Here is a 20,229-nt window from a genome sequence, read left to right on the forward strand (position 1 = left end):
ACTGTAGGAAACTTTCCCACGTCAATCAGCAATTGCTTGTGCAGGGACCAAAGCGGCACACAGGTGAGCAGTGTAGCAACCTGGTCTGAAACCGTTCACATGCAGGAAGTACATCCCTTCCCCCTGAGCTGATACAGAACTGTTTTCCATGCCCTCCCCAAACTCCTCCCACACATTCCTTCTAAGTTCCCAGCCCATCTCGGTAACTCATTCACTCCACGCTTTCGGACAGCTTCCAAAATGATAGCTGGACTTATAAACAGCTATGAGAGCCTACACTGCCCTTTACTATTATATGCCTTCCCACCAAGCCTTTTGTATATGTTGTTAATTGGAATTTAATAAAAATAAACTCTCTGAAAGATAACCAATCTTTATTTGTCTCCAGAACATGGTGATTGCTGCTGGAATTAATACATGACGGCAATTTCATCATTGGCTGATTACAAATCCTGATCAGGAATCATCAAAATTTTCATGAAAATTAACAAAGCATGGTAGAGTGCTGTTTAGAAAGACACATTACTGATGCTCATTGTCAAGATGTTGCCTCAAAGCCTCCCTGATTTAAATAGCCCTCCTCCCCCAGTTGTGTTCCTCTATTAGCCCTGGTATCTGGCTGCTCAAAATCAGATGCCAGGCGATCCACCTCCATACTCCACCCTGGGGGAAATGTTTCACCCTTAGTATCACAAACATTATGGAGTGCACAGCAGGCTTCTATGACCATGGCAATATTTTCCTTATTTAGGTCTAACCTGACATAAAGGCAGTGCCAGTGTGCTTTTAATATTCCAAAGGCACATTCTATGACCATTCTGCACCTGTTCAGCTTATTGTTGAAGTGTTCCTTGCTGCTGTCCAGGATTCCCGTGTAAGGCTTTGTGAGCCATGGGACTAAGGGGTAGGCTGGGTCTCCCAAAATCAATATGGGCATTTCAACATCTCCCATTGGAATCTTCTGTTCTAGAAAAAAAGTCCCTGCTTGTAGCTTTCTGTACAGACCAATGTTCCTAAGATGCATGCATCGTGTACCTTCCTAGATCACCCCACATTGATGTCAGTAAAACACCCACAGTGATCCACAAGTAGTTGAAATACCATAGGAAAATACCCCTTTCTATTGATGTACTCCATTGCAAGATGGTCTGGGGCAAAATTGCGAAAGGCATACCATCTATTGCCCTGCTGCAGTCAGGGAATCCCATTGCTGGAAAGCTGTCCACTATTTCATGCACATTGCCAAGAGTCACAGTCCTTCATAGCAGGATGTGATTAATGGCCCTGCACATTGGCGTTAACACAGCCCCAGCGGTGGACTTCCTGACTCCAAACTGATTTGTAACTGTCACCACACAGCAATTGCCACATGCTTCTCCACTGAGAGGGCAGCTCTCATTTTGGTGACCTTGTGCCGCAGTGCAAGCTCCAAACACAGGAAGGTGGCTTTCCACATCCGAAAGTTCTGCAACTGCTCATCATGCCAGACTTTCATAACGATGTGATTCCACCACTCAGTGCTCAACCCAAGCCCAAAAGCGGTGGACCATCGTGTGCAGCTGCCCCATGAATGCCTAAAGTAATCTGGTGTTGTTTCTTTCCATGACAAACAGCAGGTCAGGCAACTCTGATTCCTGCTCAGATGGGGAGTTCATGATATACTGCATAACCATCTGCAATATGTTTATAACAGTGACCACAAAAGTAGAGAGCAGTGCAGGATCAGTCCTTTCAGACAGAGATGGTGGGCGCACAGTAAACAGGGGCTGTTGAAAAATGCTGTGAAACGCAATCAGAAGCCTATGGAATGATGGGATGGAAAACACTGCATCATGGGATGTGGAGCCACACCCATGATGCACTGCGATCCACTCTGCTGTCGCACACCTCCTAGCTGCAGAAGGTGGGAAGTAGCACAGTGGGATAGTGTCTCACTGTCAATACTAGAGCACCAACTGTGGACGCGCTCTGCTGACAGAAGGAGCATTTTGTGAACATGCACAAGCGATGTAATTATATTGGTTTTTGATCATTGGCATAACTTGCATCAACAAAACTGCGTAGTGTAGACAAGGCCTAGGAGAGAATGGGAGTGGACTAGAATGGAATGTCTATGAATCCTATCATATCTCTGACCCGAATCACAAAAGAAAAGGCAAAGCTACAACTTTGCATACAGTGAGGTACCAAACCCCCTCTCTAAAACAGTTCCAAAATAGCTTAAAGCTTACCTTCCTTTTTGGAAGTGCCTAGTGGTTTGAGTGACATTCTCAAAATGAATATATATTGGATCTAATTCAAAGCCCATCAAAGACAGTGGAAGGCTTCAGAGACTCCCATTGATTTCATTGGGCTTGGCCCCAGAATGAGAAACACCTCTAGAACCTCTAGAAACGTTCAAAATGAAAGAAAAAATGAATGCCAATTGTATGTGTCATAAATATAAAGGGAAGGGTAAACCCTTTTAAAATCCCTCCTGGCCAGAGGAAATCTCCTCTCACCTGTAAAGGGTTAAGAAGCTAAAGGTAACCTCGCTGGCACCTGACCAAAATGACCAATGAGGAGACAAGATACTTTCAAAAGCTGGGAGGAGGGAGAGAAACAAAGGGTATGTGTGTCTGTCTATATTCTGTCTTTGCCGGGGATAGACCAGGAATGAAGCCTTAGAACTTTTAGTAAGTAATCTAGCTAGGTACATGTTAGATTATGATTTCTTTAAATGGCTGAGAAAAGAATTGTGCTGAATAGAATAACTATTTCTGTCTGTGTATCTTTTTTGTAACTTAAGGTTTTTGCCTAGAGGGGTTCTCTATGTTTTGAATCTAATTACCCTGTAAGGTATCTACCATCCTGATTTTACAGGGGGGATTTTTTTTTTATTTCTATTTATTTCTATTAAAAGTCTTTTTGTAAGAAAACTGAATGCTTTTTCATTGTTCTCAGATCCAAGGGTTTGGGTCTGTGGTCACCTATGCAAATTGGTGAGGCTTTTTATCCAACATTTCCCTGGAAAGGGGGGGTGCAAGTGTTGGGAGGATTGTTCATTGTTCTTAAGATCCAAGGGTCTGGGTCTGTAGTCACCTAGGCAAATTGGTGAGGCTTTTTACCAAACCTTGTCCAGGAAGTGGGGTGCAAGGTTTTGGGAAGTATTTTGGGGGGAAAGACGTGTCCAAACAGCTCTTCCCCAGTAACCAGTATTTGTTTGGTGGTGGTCGCGGTCAATCCAAGGACAAAGGGTGGAATATTTTGTACCTTGGGGAAGTTTTGACCTAAGCTGGTAAAGATAAGCTTAGGAGGTTTTTCATGCAGGTCCCCACATCTGTACCCTAGAGTTCAGAGTGGGGGAGGAACCTTGACAGTATGTAACATATGAGGCATGTAGGGGATACATGGTGGCATGGAGTACTTATTGGGGTGAGCGTGGAATGTCTATGTTCGTCATGAGTGGAAAACTAGGTCAAGAGAAAGTCATCCAAATGAGTATTAAAAAACCTCCACATTGTACTATCCCATCTCACTTTCTGTATATGCTATTTGTTACAGAAAAAAACTATTTCCGATATGTTTTCTAGATATTTTGGAACTTGTGCAGTGACCTTTATAGCCCTCCAGCTATAAAAATCAGATGCTTTAGTACATACAATGGCATGAAATATAAGGAAACTCCAAACCACAGAGCATTCAAAGTCTAAGGCTGGCCGTTTTAGTCTGCATGCCCCATAGCAATGCATGCATTAGAGGTTGTGTGGAAGTTGTGGGATTAAAAGAACACGTTTTTACCGTCTGTTTTAAAGGGTGGGGGGTTGTGAACATCTGAAGGGAAGACAGGCAAATGCACTTATAATTTTCAAACAGTCATTTTAAATGTTGCTATTATCCTTAAAAGCATTTGAACAACAAAGAAAGGAAGAAAATAGAGGGCCTCAAAATAGCACTAGCTACTGTAATTACAAAAAGAAAAATACTTGTTTTGTCTTGAGGCTTTTATATTTATATTCACGTCCTCTGGCAGCATCCAAGCTACCCAGCCCAAGGAACAGTTAGTCAGTAGCAGTCCCCTATTCTCTTTATGTATAACTTTAACAAGCAAGGAAACATTTTCAAATGCACTCTCAAAGCATAGCCTTCTTTAGAGAAAATTTAAAACCAGTGATATCACCTTGTAAATACTCAGAAGGATAAGAACAGCTTTTAACAGCTGAAGAATTGTCTTCTTCAATTCTAACTGAAAATAAGCTGTAATTCTCCTTTATGTTTCAGAGGCTGTTATCCAAAGAATACAGAAGCCAATGGAATAATTCAGACTTCAGTGGGGTTTGGATCAGGTCTACAGATATCTCCATTATGATGAATAATAGAAAATATAGTATTGTAATGTATTCATTAAAAAATCATATTAGTAGTATTAGGATGGCCTCATTAGGGCTAGTCAAAAATTTTCTGTCAAAACTGTTTTTGACAGGAAAGTTTTCAACAAAACAATTTTTTTTTGGAAACAGTGTCTGCTTCCATGGAAAATTTTGACATTTTTTTGAAAAACGGAACACCTGACAATCAAACCTTTGAATATTGAAATATTTCAGGTTTTGGCCAACATATTTGGGCTTTGATATTTCACCAAAAAGTCAAACTTTTCCATGGAAATTGTTAACAAAAATGAAAACAATTTTTATAATAATTTTCCATGGAAACCCCCTATTTTCCCACCAGCTCTAAATCTTATAGACATGGGGCTTTAAAAGTTACATAGAGCTTTCAGGTTTACCTCTAATGCTATCAAGTAAATTAGCTCTCAGATTTCTCGCAGAACAAGCTTAAATTTAGCCCTATTCAGCAAAGCACTTCAGCACAACTTCAGTGGGGGTTAAGTACGTTTTAAAGCACTTTGCAGAGTGTGCAGAGGATGTGCGGCTTAATCAGACTTACAATGAAGGAAATAAAAAATACATGATCTTACGTGAAACAGAAAAGTTGGCAAAAACATTTGGTGAAAGCTATGGTGATGTTATTAAAATTGTCCTGCTGCAAACCCAAAATGAAAAAAAGGAAACATTTTCCATTATGGCATTTATCCCTGTGCCAACATTGTCCAAATTACTCTTTAAATGGGTTGATAAGGATGTCAAATAACCAGAAAATATTAAATAAGAGATAAAGTGTCCCCTCTATTAAAAACGCTCTCCTTAAAAATGTTTACATTGGAACAGATTGATACCAATACAGTGGCGGCATGCTCAAATAATTACAATGGTTCTGGCTCTGGAATTTTGTAATCGCCCTCTGTATTTGTCAGATGACTATAAAAAGCAATTTCAGGCAATAATTCACAAAGTCACCTGGAAAAATAAGCCCTGATTAAACAATACGATTTTACGAGCTTGTAAATGTAAAGGAGGACATGGGCTGCACATTTAAGTCGGAGTTATGTTGCCACTGGTTTGGCACAGTTGAGTTACTTCTTTAAACTACTACTTTAGCTACCTTTAGAAAAATTGGCCTGCTTAGATACATGTAAAGAAATGTGAACAGCCTAGCTATAAATATAATAAAATAGTCCACGATGAAGCTCCTTCAGTGCCTAATTCACTCCCTTTGAAATCAATGGAAATACAGTCATTGACTTCAATGGTAGCAGGACCAGGCCCTTGTTGAGTGAACAGTTACTGCACTGGGTTTATCTGAGGTAATGGCACAATCAGAATCCCCAATGAGAGTCTGTGAAGGGATATTGCCCTTTGGATGATCCTACCTGTGCTTCCCAGCGTGTCCAGCTGGGACCATTGATGCCTGCAAGTGGGGTAGGGACATCATCCCAGCTTCTTCCCTCGCCCTTTGGAGAGGTTTACATCCTTGGGTACACAAAGACATCATTCCCTGCACTTGTCCCTAGCTTTGGTGCAAAGTGTGCAATCAGGTATGCTTGCACCTCCCACTCAGCACAGGGCACAAGGGCCAGACACAATCTTTGCGTTCACTAGGGAGTTGGCTATAGGCAGGAATTAGAGTAATTCTGTGAAGATCAAGGAGTACTTGTGGCACCTTAGAGACTAACCAATTTATTTGAGCATAAGCTTTCGTGAGCTACAGCTCACTTCATCGGATGCATCCGATGAAGTGAGCTGTAGCTCACGAAAGCTTATGCTCAAATAAATTGGTTAGTCTCTAAGGTGCCACAAGTACTCCTTTTCTTTTTGCAAATACAGACTAACATGGCTGTTACTCTGAAATCTCTGAAGATCAAAAGCAATCGACGCTCTGAGAAGCAAAGCACAGATTTATGAGTTCAGTTATACTCCTTGATCTAATACTCATAGCTAAGGCTACATTTTAGTCACGGGTATTTTTAGTAAAAGTCAAGGATAGGTCACAGGCAGTAAACAAAAATTGAAGGCCTGTGATCTGTCCATGACTTGTACTATATACTCCTAACTAAAACTTGCCCTGGGAGGGCACTGCGGGTGCTGGGGGATGGCCTGTTGGGGGCGCCACAGGTACTGTGGAGGTGGCCCGGGGGTGGGGGGGCACTGTGGTTGCTGGGTGGGGTGGTCCAGGACCCCCACTGGTGCTGGGGGAGGCAGGCGGTGGCGTGCGGCTTGGGACCACCTCTGGTGCAAGTGGGGTGGTGGGCAGTGACACATGGCCCAGGACCTCCACTGATGCTGGCGGGGGGTTGGCAGGGCTGACAGGCTCCCTACCTGGCTCCTCACAGCTCCCTGGAAATGGCCGGCATGTCTCTGCAGGTCCTGGGGGAGGGAAGGCCAGAGGGGCTTCACACGCTGCCCCTGCCACTAGTTCTGGCTCTGCAGCACCCATTGGGTGCAGGCAGGGACAGCGTGCAGAGCCCCCTGGCCTTCCGGGGAGCCCCCTCCAGAGGTAAGCTCTGCCTGCACACCCAACCCCCAGCCCTGAGCCCCCTCCCACACCCAAACTGCTGCTGCTGGGGTGGGGGTGGGGGTCGGGGGGGACGTGGTGGCCCGAGACTGCCCCAGCAGCGGCCACTGCAAAAATCACAGAGGTCATGGAAAGTCACAGAATCTGTGACTTCAGTGACCTCCATGACAGACATGCAGCCTTACTCATGGCTTGGTGCAATTCCTGTGGAAGCTAATGGAAAGGCTGCTTGACTTCAGTAGTAGTTGGATCAGTGCAAGATTTGCCAAATATATTTGATTAGAAAATCAGCTATATATCTCCGATCATTTTGTATTTCGCTTTGTATGTTGGAATTGAAAGTTGATTTTAATTTTTTGTTGCATTTTATTTGAAAATAAAATTACTGATAGCTGAGACATTTGCTGCTCATACTGCAAATATACAAACTTTATAATGGAAATTAATATTCATATACCTACTTCATTTGCTTCACAATAGTGCTCTTTCCTGACTCTCCAGCACCTGCAGAAAAGGAATATTCAAAAATATTTCTGATACACGAATAAGACTAATAGGCATTAAAATAATCTTGCAAATTCCATAATTTTCATGGACAAAAACTGGGGAAGGGGAGAGGCGCATACTCTCTTCAGAGGCATCATTTTATCTCATAGAATCCTCTTTCTTTATAAAGCAAGGCGTATTTTGGACTGAAATCCTAATAGAAATGTCATTTGTAAAAGCTAAAAGAACACTGACGTAATTAAAATAATATAGATTTTGGAAACAAAGAGAAAAGAAAATGGGCCAGACTTATGTTCTGTCAGCATCCACTGGGCACGTGAAGCATATGAGAGGTCAGCTTCGTGAACAAAAGTCCCCTGATCCTGCATCATGTTGCATGGTGGGGGAGTGTGGATAGTTAGAAGCATCATGGGTGCAAACCCATTGTTGCAGATATAACTCCACTTTCTATGCAGCATAACCTTGGACTCTCATGTAGAAGGGCGAATGAGGGTGTGTGTGGAAAGTAGGACCCTAACCAAGCTTGCTCAGTTTAGGAAGAACTCTGTATCTGCACAGGGCCCCATTGACTTCACCGAGGTTCTGCCTGGGTCCCTGAGTCTGCCTGCATAAAGTCAGTTGAAGAACTGAGATCAGGGTTTGGGAGTGGGTAGCCTTATTTATTTGAACCTGGCCCTCCTATTCAGGTGCAAAATGGCTAACAGTCACAAAACGATATCCCCCTGCTGCAAAGCAAGCGGAGCTGCATTTACTCACCTGAAAAGCGGTCAGAGCACAGACTGGGGAGTAGCAATGTCCGCAGCTCAGGTGGGTAACTTACTTCCCACATCTAGGTCTTAGGCCCTAATGTTTCAATTGTATGAATGGGGGCATAAGTTGGGGGCTAAACACCAGGAATTCAAGGAACATGATTTTCCATTGCCCTGCTCTTTGTCAGTTATGGCACGAGTGCACAAATACTTTGATTTACCCTCCTTTGGCACAGGTGTAAATGGCTACTTGCAGTGGAGAATCAGGCCATCGCTATTCCAACTGGATGTTCATTGGCTGAAGGGAATGAGTTGATGAGAAGTATTTTCTAAACAGATTTTTTGAAAGTTCACAACATTTAAATGTCAGCAAATGAGTCACAACAACCAGCAAAACAGATGCAAAACATTCATCTGAAACCCATCAGCTGAGTGGCAGAAAGCACTGGTGAAAAATACCATGATTATGCTAAGTTGGCCAATGCAGCCACCTGCCACGCTCTGTGATTAATTACGACCATGTCAACAATTGGTTTTGCATCTGAAACTTGCAAATTTGGTATAGGTCATCAGTCAGTATCTTCTCAATACCCATTTAAGGAACTGAGCAAACCACAGCCCATCCTGGCCAATTACGCAATGTTTACCACAGTTTCACTACGTGACAGAGAGGTCTTATGCAGTGTTGTTGTAACTGTGTTGGCAGGATATTAGAGAGACGAGGGGGGTGAGGTAATATCTTTTACTGGACCAACTTTTGTTGGTGAAGGAGACAAGCTTTCAAGCTGTACTGAGCTCTTCGTCAGGTCTGGTCTTATGACATTCGTGCAAAATACCAATGCTAGCCCAGGGCATTGAACAATGTTAGTGAAAATAATACATAAATGAGTCCCTGTTCAGTGACTGAAAGACAATGTTAAATTATAGAAGGAGCTGGGATTTAAATCCAATGGGTGCATCTCTTCTCCTTTGCTTATACTCTTAATTAATCTTTCAGGAATACTTTAATCATAGGCTACATAGAACTTTTCAGTTCAGTCTTGAGTATAGGATCACTCTTAGCTGCCTCAGAAGGAGCTCTTGCTCCCAAGGGAGTGTAATAGTAAGAATTTATTGGACCCTGAATCTTTCCTTCTTTCCTCATGTTGAGCCCGCTCCTCTGGCCAGAGCATTCAAGGGGCAGAGAGTCATGACTGTACCTGCATTCCGTCCCTCCTTCACAGGGAACAGTGGCAAGTGAGCTGAGGACCCAGAGTCACAATAGTTCTTCAATGGTTGCATAGGGTCTTGGGGGCCTTGGCTCCCTCCTGTTCCGCTTTGAGGATTAGGGCTAGTGATAATCCTACCTTCTATGTATCACTTATGTCTGGGATAGAGTCAGAAGAAGAAGCAAGGAGTTCCCAGACCTCTGCTCGTAACACTGAACAACCAGACTTATGTACACTCCTGGAGTTATGTACAGGGGGAGCTATTACAAAGTGAATCTAATAATGCTTATTTATTGAGTATTATCTAGTGCTTTTCATCTATAGATCTCAAAGTGCTTTACAAAGGAGATCAGTATCTTAACCCCCATTTTACAGATGGGGAAACTGAGGCACTGAGAGGTGACTAAACGTACCCCGCAAGCCAGCTGAAGAGCTGGGAATGGACCCCAGGTCTCCTCAGTGCCTGTCCAGCGCTCTAGCCAGTAGGCAACACTGCATCCTTCCGACTATTTAGGTTGTCTCCTACTTGGAGTAACTGATGAAGACTGAGATAAGTTCTGCTAAATCAGTGGTCCCCAAACTGTGGGGCATGCCCCCTAGATGGGTGTGGGGGAACTATTTGGGGGGGGGGAGTGGGGCCCATGCCTGCCCTTACTGGGGGCAGGGAGGGTGCACAACCCAGCCCCACTCTGCCCCTGGCCTTCTGGCCCCCTAGCTCCCGACCGCAGCTCTGGCCCTGCTCCTGACAGCAGTTCTGGGGGGGAGGAGTGCACAGACCAGGTGGGGGGCATGAATGAAGAAGTTTGGGGACCACTGTGTTAAATTTTTCCATGCAGGAAGGTCAGTCACATTCAGTTTCAATCACTGTTAGTTTAGATTAAAGAGAAAAAACTATAAAAGGAGAACGCAAAAACGAAGTCCCTGTGTGTGGGTGTGTCTGTGTGTGTACGTGTGTGAGTGAGAGCAGCGTGCATCTCCTTTGCAACATGTTGCTTCACTTATGCTCATAAAACACCAGCTACCTCTGCAGACTCCAGGCCCCAGGAAAGGTAAAGATACAATACACAATGATAAGAGCTGCATAACTACCTAGGTTGCAGTCTCTCTATAGGTAAATGATGTTTTAATGATCATTAATAGTTTAATAATAACTATTCAGGAACAACGTACAGAACTCTTCCCCACCAGACTATTTGTTAGTTTGTCCAGGAATGGGCACACTACTTTGAATAAAAAATGATTGACCCTAATTAGTGTCTACAGTTGAAATCAAACCCAACCCTTTTCTGAAGCCTGGAAAAGTTCAGTAAACTTTCGAAAATATCAAAGTTTGCTGCTGAGCTTGGCAGGAAAGACCCTTGGCATGTATTTTGAACTTCATATCATCAAAGACCTGCAAAGCATCGGAACTCACATTTTCCAAAGTGGCGTCTGACATCGAGTGCCTCCATTTTAATTTCTCAAGTTGTGCACCCCAAAAATGAAGCTCCCCCCAAATCAGTGGCCACTTTTGAAAACTGGGGTCCATTCTGAAGAGAAGCAGAACACCTGCAACTTCCAGTGATGTCAGTGGGGTGGAAGGTACTTGGAAAATCTCAGGTCGGGGCCCCTACAACATTACCGTAAGCTAGAGAAGTATTTTATTATTTTACAGATTGGGGAACTGAGGCACAGAGTGTTTAAGTGTTTTGTCTAAGATTACACAGTGAGTCACTGGCAAAACCAGGATAAAAATTTAAGGATTCCTGACCCCCAGATCCACACTCAGTCCATCAGGGCTTGTGGTTGAATATATAAGAAAAGACTTCCCTCTGCATTTTCTTCCTGAATGGAATGTGAAATGCAGTGATGGAAGTACTTGTGGCACCTTAGAGACTAACCAATTTATTTGAGCATAAGCTTTGGTGAGCTACAGCTCACTTCATCAGATGGAAGTGTTTCTAGAAAGCCTGTTCTTGTGATATTTAGAGTCTAAACGCAAGATGTTTGAGTTAAGGGGATAAAGTCTGCACATACATCCTAATTCTTGGGTGCCTCTTTGAACTAAACCTTTGAAGCTTTTAAATCTATAACATTTCTAACTATCTGAAATACACTCTTCATTCATGCTCAGACTAGTATGAATGGTTAAACATAAAACTTGTTTCTTAAAGACCTGGGACAGAGAATTGCTATAAGTGTTAAGTCCACTAACCTTCACAGAGTTAGTTCCACCAGGGATGAATGTGGGCCAGTGGTCATTTTAAAGAGTAATGTTAGAACATAAGAATGGCCCTACTGGGTCATACCAAGGGTCCATCTAGCCCAGTATCCTGTCTTCCTACAGTGGTCAATGCCAGGTGCCCCAGAGGGAATGAACAGAATAGGTAATCATCCAGTGATCCAACCCCTGTCGCTCATTCCCAGCTTCTGGCAAACAGAGGCTAGGGACACCATTCCTGCCCATCCTGGCTAATAGCCATTGATGGACCTGTCCTCCATAAATTTATCTAGTTCTTTTTTGATCCCTGTTATAGTCTTGGCCTTCACAACATCCTCTGGCAAGGAGTTCCACAGGTTGACTGTGCGTTGTGTGAAGAAATACTTCCTTTTATTTGTTTTAAACCTGCTGCCTATTAATTTCATTTGGTGACCCCTAGTTCTTGTGTTATGAGAAGTAGTAAACAACACTTCCTTATCTACTTTCTCTATACCAGTCATGATTTTAAAGACCTCAATCATATCTCCCCTTAACCATTTCTTTTCCAAGTTGAAAAGTCCCAGTCTTATTAATCTCTCCTCATACGGAAGCTGTTCCATATCCCTAATAATTTTTGTTGCCCCTTTCTGAACCTTTTCCAGTTCCAATATATCTTTTTTGAGATGGGGCGACCACATCTGAACACAGTATTCAAGATGTGGGCGTACCATGGATTTACATAGAAACAACATGATATTTTCTGTCCTATTATCCATCCCTTTCTTAATGATTCCCAGCATTCTCTTCGCTTTTTTGACTGCCGCTGCACATTGAGTGGATGTTAACAAAGCAGGTAGGGCCAGACAGCATCTGACATTGCGAACCAGCCCCAAACTCAGACAGAACCATGTGATAGGAAGAGAGAGAAGGGATTAGGAATGAATGATGGCTGGAAGGAAGGTGGGAAGGAAATTTTTCAACAGATTATGAATGACTACGAGTTCAAAAATGTAACTGGACTGATATGGACCACCAGTGAAATGAGGACGGGCCCATGCATGGAATTAAGCGGCAAGCTGCAACTTTTATTACATTTTAGCACAGGGAAGGGGCACTACCTGCCCATCACCCACACTCTTCTATACCAGGCATTTAATTGGTTCCACCGTGGCAGCTACAGGGCTCTTTACCATATAACCCATAACACGGGGTAGGCTTTCCTCAGCCAACCCCCCAGGACTCAGCTCTCTCTGAATCCTAGCACCTTCCCCTGCAAGAGGGACAGAGGGTGCTGAAGGGTGGAGACCTCAGTCCACAAGAGCCATAAGGCCACATGATCTCACCCTATCCCAAAAGCCGAAGGCCAAACACCAGCTCCCAGATCTTTTACCTCTGCGAACCCTTCATTTTATTTTTTTAACCACACTGGAAACTGGCCACAAGTTGTGCCCAATAAACAACTCCCCTCCAGTACCTCAGTTAGATACTACACCTGTTCCTACTTAAGCCACTGTGGCTTGAAGGTGCTTCAGGGAAGGCAAAATGCTCCCTGATCCTCTACCAATTGGACCAGGGGAGAAAAAAAATCCTTTCTGACCCCCCCAAATGATCAGCTAGGCCCACAGCATCTGTCAGAGTGGGTTCCCATTCCTAGCCTGAGGTGGATAAAAGGCTCCACATGGCTCCCACTTCAGGTTCAATCCAGGAAGCTGGGGAATACTGGCCATTCAGCACCTTTCCCCACAGCTGGTCAATAAGTGCCAGAGACTCCTGGTGGGGGTGTGGAAGAAGCTACTTGGTGTCCCTCAGTTAATGTCCCCTCCCTCACTGCTGAGACTGACTCCCTTCTGTTGAAGCAGGTGTGTGTGTGTCGGGGGGGCGGGTATTTAGGCTAAGTGAATCTGGCTGAGCTATGCTATTTATAGACAAATGAAATGTTCTTGGCGTATGGTGGGGGAAAGGATGGAGGGCAGCAAGAAAGAAGTCATGAAATCAGGTGTGAGAAACAGGAGGTGAAAGAAGCAGTAAGGATTGGGATGGGCATCTGGAGTAAGCTGGGCGTTGTCTACACTGGGATAAATGAGCTGTGTTAAATAACACATTTTAGTTAACACATTGTCTTACACCTCTTAGCACCTAGTATAGACAATGACAATAGTTTTTAAAAGTGTGCTAGCTGGCTACGGTTAAACCCAGGGAAAGGCTGCAAACAGCTAATATGGTTATAAAGGTTTACACTATTTCTAACTGACTGATGCCACCATAGTCCGGACAACGGGAAGAGGGGTGAATTGTAGAGCACTCTATAGGATTGCCAACTGTCTAATCGCACAAACCCAAACACCCTTCCCCTACCCCTATCCCAAGGCCATGCCCCTTCTCTGAGGCCCCACCCGCCACTCACTCCTTTCCCCCCTTCCTCTGTTGCTCCCTCTCCCCCACCCTCGCTCACTCTCACTGGGCTGGAGCAGGGTGCAGGAGGGGTGTGGGCTCTGGGTGGGGCCGAGGGGATCTGAGACTAGGAGGTGGCTCCGACCTGAGCCTGGGGTATGGGGTTGGGATGGAGGAGTGGGTGTGGGTTGCAGGCTCTGGGAGGGAGTTTGGGTGTGCTCAGGGCTGGGGAAGAGTTTGGGGTGTGGGAGGAGTTGAGGGATGCGGGTTTCAGGCGGTGCTTACCTCGGGCAACTTCAGGAAGTGACTGACATATCTGGCTTCTAGGCTGCAGCTCTCAGCCAATGGGAGCTGCAGAGTTGGTGCTTGGGATGGGGGCAGTGCGCAGAGACCCCCAGCCACCCTTGTGCCTAGGAGCCAGAGGGATGTGCCAGTCACTTGCAGGAGCCACACAGAGCCAGGGCAGGTAGGGAGCTTGCCTTAGCCCCACTGTGCCACCAACCAGACTTTTAGCGGCCTATTAAAATCTGCTGGATTGGTTTCAATAGGCACCGTTAGATTGAGGCCGATTCTGGGAGACTCCTGGCCAATCCAGGAGGATTAGCAACCCTAGCGCTCTAATGTGTTCGCTGATGAGAACTAAAAGGTACCTAGTTCACATTAACACAGTGCTGTTTCGGTCTACATCAGCACAAACTAGGTGCCTTTTAGTTAGTGCCTGCAGGGTCTACAAGAGGCAGTTAGAGTGCAACACATTACAGCACTTTACAATTCACCCCCCTCACCCATGTAGCCCAGACTGTGGTCCTGTGTAGACAAGCCCCCAGTGTCACTTTTGAAAGTGGCTTAAGGTCAGGTTCACAAAGGCACTTAGGCCAGGTCCACAGACCTATGTCAGTATAACTATGTTGCTCAGGGGTGTGAAAAATCCACACCCTTGAGCAACGTAGCCACAATGACCTTAACCACCATGTAGACAGCGCTATGTTGATGGGTGAGTGTCTCCCATTGACGTGGCTACTGCCACTCATGGAGCTGGATTAACTATGCCAATGGGAGAGCTCTCTGCAATCCGCAGAGGAGCATTTTCACGTAAGCACTACAGTGGTGTAGCTGCAGCGTTTTAAGTGTAAACCTGCCCTTAGACACCTAACTGCTTCTCAAGGCACCAAAATCTGACATTTAAAGACCACTGACATTCTAAAAACCACCATTCAGCAGCCGCCAAACCCTGTAGATGCTAAGGGAGCTCAGGCACTTAACTTGCCTCTGGTCAGCATGCACAAAGCTGCCTAAGTCCTGATGCTGCTTGGAGCCCTAGCAAAGGACAAAGTCTCAGCAGTCCCGAAGCAGGATTCTCGAACAATGTGTTTATCACTTAGATTACCAGTGGGGCCCAATCTTATAGGAGCGCTGTGATTATTATTGATGCAGTGTCATGGGTCTCCATTGAGTTTGGCAGGACAATAAAGTAGCAGGTCTCCATTCTGTGAAATGTACAGTCTAAATGAAATGTACCAAATCAAAGGCTGCCACTTAACTAAGTTTTCAAATGTTCTCAAGGAGACCTTATTATTTCCTTGGGGTTTGTTCCTAGCTCATAAATCAAATGTGAATTATGTGCATGTCTGGATGGTCATGGTGGGGCGTGGAGCATTTTTCCAGGGGGAGGAGATAGAATCACAAAGGCTTTCATCTTTGCATCCACTGTGAGACTTATGTGAATCCGAAACCTATAGTTCTGTGCAACCCAATTCCTGTTCCAAGAGCAATAATCAGCATCTCCATGCTAAACTCCTTGAACAAATAATGGAAATTGAATTAAGTAATGGTGTCTTCATTTTTGTAGGTGGGTTCCTATTTGAAAGCTGTGAACTCCAGAGAGATTAACCTAAGTATTAAATCCTCCTCTTGGTAAAAATACTGCTGGAAACAGTACACTCTATTACATTCTTTTAATCATAAGGGCATTATGGTCACTCTCAGGACTCTTCTAATTTGCAATATGTCTATCTCTAAAGAAACAATGGTGACATATGGTCTATAATACAGTGGCGATATGTGGTCTGAATGGGTAAAAATCTGTCTACATGACAGTCCTTTTCTATGATGCTCAGTAGAATTACATTGAAATTATTTAATAATTCGGGTCTTGATGACGTTAAGGAGACAAACAACACTTTCTGCACAAAAAATAGCTGACCCATGCTCAAAGTACTGACATCATCTACACATTTCCCCGTCCCCGCATGAGGGGTCCTGATTCTGATCTCAAAATGGATTTTCGCTGATGTAACTCCATTGACTTCAGTGCAGTTACACTGCAGGCAGCTTTGATTTACCCTGGTGTAAAGTGAAAGGAGAATCATGTCCATGCTCTTACTCAGAGATGGGTATGGACCAAAAGCCCAGACCTTAAGCAACCTAAGCTTTGGGGAAATTTAGCCTGTCTCACTTTATCCCTACATGTTCTGACCTCAATAAGGTAGCTTTCTTTGCTGATCCCTCCCTTCTTCCACTCCCTGTATGCTTTCTGCTTTTTCTTAATCACCTCTCTGAGATGCTTGCTCATCCAGCTTGGTCTACAACTCCTGCCTATGAATTTTTTTCCCCTTTCTTGGGATGCAGGCTTCCGATAGCTTCTGCAGCTTTGATTTAAAATAATCCCAGGCCTCCTCTACCTTTAGATCTATAAATTCTTCAGTCCAATCCACTTCCCTAACTAATTTCCTTAATTTTTGAAAGTCAGCCCTTTTGAAATCAAAAACCCTAGTTGCAGATTTATTTTTGTTAATCCTTCCGTTCAGTTTGAACTGAATTAGCTCATGATCACTTGAGCCAAGACTATCCCCTACAACCATTTCTTCTATGAGGTCCTCACTACTCACCAAAATCAAATCTAAAATGGCATCCCCTCTAGTCGGTACAGCAACTACTTGCTGAAGGAATCCATCAGCTATCGCATCTAGGAAAATCTGAGCCCTGTTATTATTACTAGCACTCGTCCTCGAGTCTATATCTGGGAAGTTAAAGTCTCCCATGAGACTGGTATGAATAAACTACAATGTAAAAGCTTTTGTAAGCATTTCGTAAATACAGGTATAGTGAGTCCTATTCATCTGATCAAATTCATTTATATTGTTACGCCAAATATCACACTACTCTCACACTAGAACACTATTCAGAAATCTATAGAAGTACATAGTGTACTGATGGAGGTCTGATAAAGTTCCAAACTTTCTCATGTATAGAACTACTACTGCGGTGTTGCTTATGCTGCCTGTTAGCAAGCATTCCCTAGTTCACAGTTTGTATTAGGAGAAATGGCATATAGCAAAATCCATCTGCATTAATTTCACATAATCCGCTAAACATTCTAAAACAGACTGAACACAGAAGCATTTTTACATATAGACACTTTCACTAAACCATCTGTTTTTACTGTATACAGCAAGTTGCAACAGTTTTGCAAATTTAAAACAACACATTTTCATTAGGCAGTTGCATCTGTTGATTTTTTGTTTAATCAATTGCCTCTTTCAATCCATTTGCTAGGGCGTTTAGACTGCTTATTGTACCGTTGACTCTTACTTTCTGTATTATACATTACAAAAGACTACAGCAATTACTCTAACTAATTATTCTAAGAGTGATTTCTGTTCCTCAAATTCTTTCATTCCATGAATTTAAATGATCTAAAAATGATTAAATGTAAAAAGACCAAATTCATTTTCAACCTGCTTGTCTCCTCTTGCTTGTCCCGATCATTCATGTTCTGACATAAAGCAGGTGGGTGGCGTCACTGTAAAATCACAAAACTTTTTTGTATTTCTCACTTTACATAATTGTCTGCTTTAAAGTAAAATTGTAAGAGCTGGATAATCACTGTATTGAAATTTAGTTTCAATGTGAAAATCATACTTTAATAGAAGGAATAATAGATTATTATTATTTATTTACCCAACAAGAGCAATTTGACTGTCCTGGCATCCCGCTCTGCATCTTCATGGAGTTTCTTCTCCAGTTCCTTTGATCTTCTGGCAGACTCCTTACTCTCTGAACTGACTCCACTACCCATGGTGTGGTGTTACAGAATCAGTGTATTGTCCTAGCTAGTTTATTTCTAATTAGAAGAGCTGCTTTAGTTCAAACAAGCAATGCAACAGCAATATTACAAGGAAGTCTAAAATTCCCATTCAGCCTCTTATCTAGAGATTGCCTTCAGACTAAGCAGTTGCTTTTGATCCATCACACGATTCAGAGATGGCACAAACAGAGATTTACATAAGGACATGGAATTACTGGGTTATGATGTCAAAAAATTAAAATGTCCTACTCAGCTATTATAGCTATGGAGAATCATGATATAGGAACATAGGAATTTCCATACTGGATCAGAGCAGCAGCCCATCTAGTCCAGTATCCAGTCTCTGGCAATGATTGGTAGCATATGATTCAGAGGAAAGTGCAAGAAACCTGAAGTGGGCAATTACAGAATAACCTGGCTCTAGGGAATGTAAATTTCTCACCTCATGAGTCAGTGGCTGGGTTATGCCTTTAAGCATAAGGATTTATTATATCCCTAACAATTGGGTGCATTTTTAATTTTTTTTAATCCTTACTAATGTAACTCCGAATGTTCTTGTTATCCACATTGAGAAGTCTAGGTTAGGGGTAGTTATTGATGATGTCACGTCATTAAGAATAAATCAATTATTAACATACTGGGATGTCTAAATGTTCTCTAATTTCACACTATTATGAGAATATGCATTGACTCCTGTTCAGACTTTGTAACAATATGTAACTGCTGGAGTACACTTTTGTGTGGCTACCTTTTGCTAAAAACGATGGTGTCTTTGCCAATTCCTATCACCCCATTAACTGTTATGGAACACACTGCAGTTGGGGGGTTAGTTAGAAATATCCCTCTCCCTCTTTTTTTGGGTGGAAGAACAGGCTTTTCTAAAGGGCCAAATTCTCTCCCTTGCAATGGTCTCTCTGTGCCAGTCGGCCAGTGCAAAGGGCTCCCAAAACCAGTGGAGCCAACCAAGTGGAAATTTCCCCTGGCATGGGAAGTCACCAGCGCCCTGGGAGTGGCGGCTATAATCAATACATGGCTAAAGGCTGGGACAGAGCCCCTAAGGACTGGAGGGTTGGAAACAACTCCTTTCCTGTCCCCTCCGTCCAAGTGCATGCAGTGCACATTGGAGGCAGATGAGAATTTAATTCAAATGATGTCCAGTTCTTAGTCATTCCTTACTTTAAACTCCCTTAAAACTCAACGGGTAAAATCCTGGCCCTGAATGGGAGTTTTGCCATTGACTTTAATGATGCCAGGGTTACACACAACAAAAGTTTTGCCAGACTGTATGAGTCAGTAGGTGCTCAGATTCCATAGTGATGAGGGTTATATAAGTTGCTTTGCCTAGGTCATTCATCTCTCTGCATCTCTTCATTTGCTCCCCTTTCTCTATTGTATTAGACTTAAGCTACTTGCCTTCATTTTCAAGGCCCTTCATGATCCATCCCCACCAGACCTATCATCTCACTCAGCATGGAAAGGTTGACTCTCGCCTCTGATCAGTGTGTGACGAAAGCCTTCATCACCATGTTACATTTGTAAACAAACATCTTCATGCTTTCTCCTATGCTGCCCCTCATGTTTGGGAGGAGTTCCCTGCAAACATCGTCAACTAACTCATTATCCCCCTTCAAAATTAGTCTTCTCTGTGATGTTTACCAAAAACTTGACAGCAGTTAGGCTACCTGTGCAGAGATCACTGCCAATCATGCTGACCAACATTATCCCCTTATTTCCTTGTTCCCCTCTGTCTGTCTGTCGGAACTCACCGGTTGTCTCTTGTCTTATAGCTAGACTGGAAGCTCTCTGGGGCAGGGACCGTCTTTTTCTTCTGCATTTATATAGCACCTAACGCAATTGCATCCTGTTCCACAAATAGGGTTCCTAGGAGCTATGGTAGCACAAATAAATCAAGTATTTCAGGATTTGCCCTCTAAATAATAGCCAAGGGAAATACCAGTGACCAGATAGAAGCAGGTGAGGTTCGCTATGTTTTCAGACAAGATGTGAAATGAGAATGAGTGCCACGGGGGCAGAGAGACGAACAGAGGCCTGAGGTCAGGAGCAGCAGAGGAGAAGTTTGTGGCACCAGTAGTGGCCAGACTGTCAGCAGTAAGAGGAAGGAGGCCAGTGCTGGATGAGGTGAATGTGCAGAGAAAGGAATAAAGAGAAAGCAAGCATGGTATCAATTGGCTACATTTCCCTTGGAACAAAATGGGG

General features: G+C 43.5%; 1 protein-coding gene across 2 annotated transcripts in view; it reads right to left on the reverse strand.

Annotated features, from left to right (window-relative positions):
* Positions 1-20,229, reverse strand: part of GNAT3 (G protein subunit alpha transducin 3) — a 61,800-nt gene that overhangs the window by 19,549 nt on the left and 22,022 nt on the right. Inside the window, exons 1-2 of one of the 2 annotated variants that reach the window (XM_007060809.3) lie at positions 17,886-18,880; positions 7,353-7,395 (exon numbers count right to left, since the gene is read on the reverse strand). The exons of the other annotated variant lie outside the window; for it this stretch is intronic. Coding sequence (XP_007060871.2) covers positions 7,353-7,395; positions 17,886-18,003 — 161 coding nt within the window. The 5' untranslated portion in view covers positions 18,004-18,880. Of the gene's footprint in view, positions 1-7,352; positions 7,396-17,885; positions 18,881-20,229 lie in introns of those variants that run through there. 2 annotated transcript variants of the gene reach the window in all.

Source organism: Chelonia mydas, chromosome 1, assembly GCF_015237465.2.
Source record: "Chelonia mydas isolate rCheMyd1 chromosome 1, rCheMyd1.pri.v2, whole genome shotgun sequence".
Classification (NCBI taxonomy): domain Eukaryota; kingdom Metazoa; phylum Chordata; order Testudines; family Cheloniidae; genus Chelonia; species Chelonia mydas.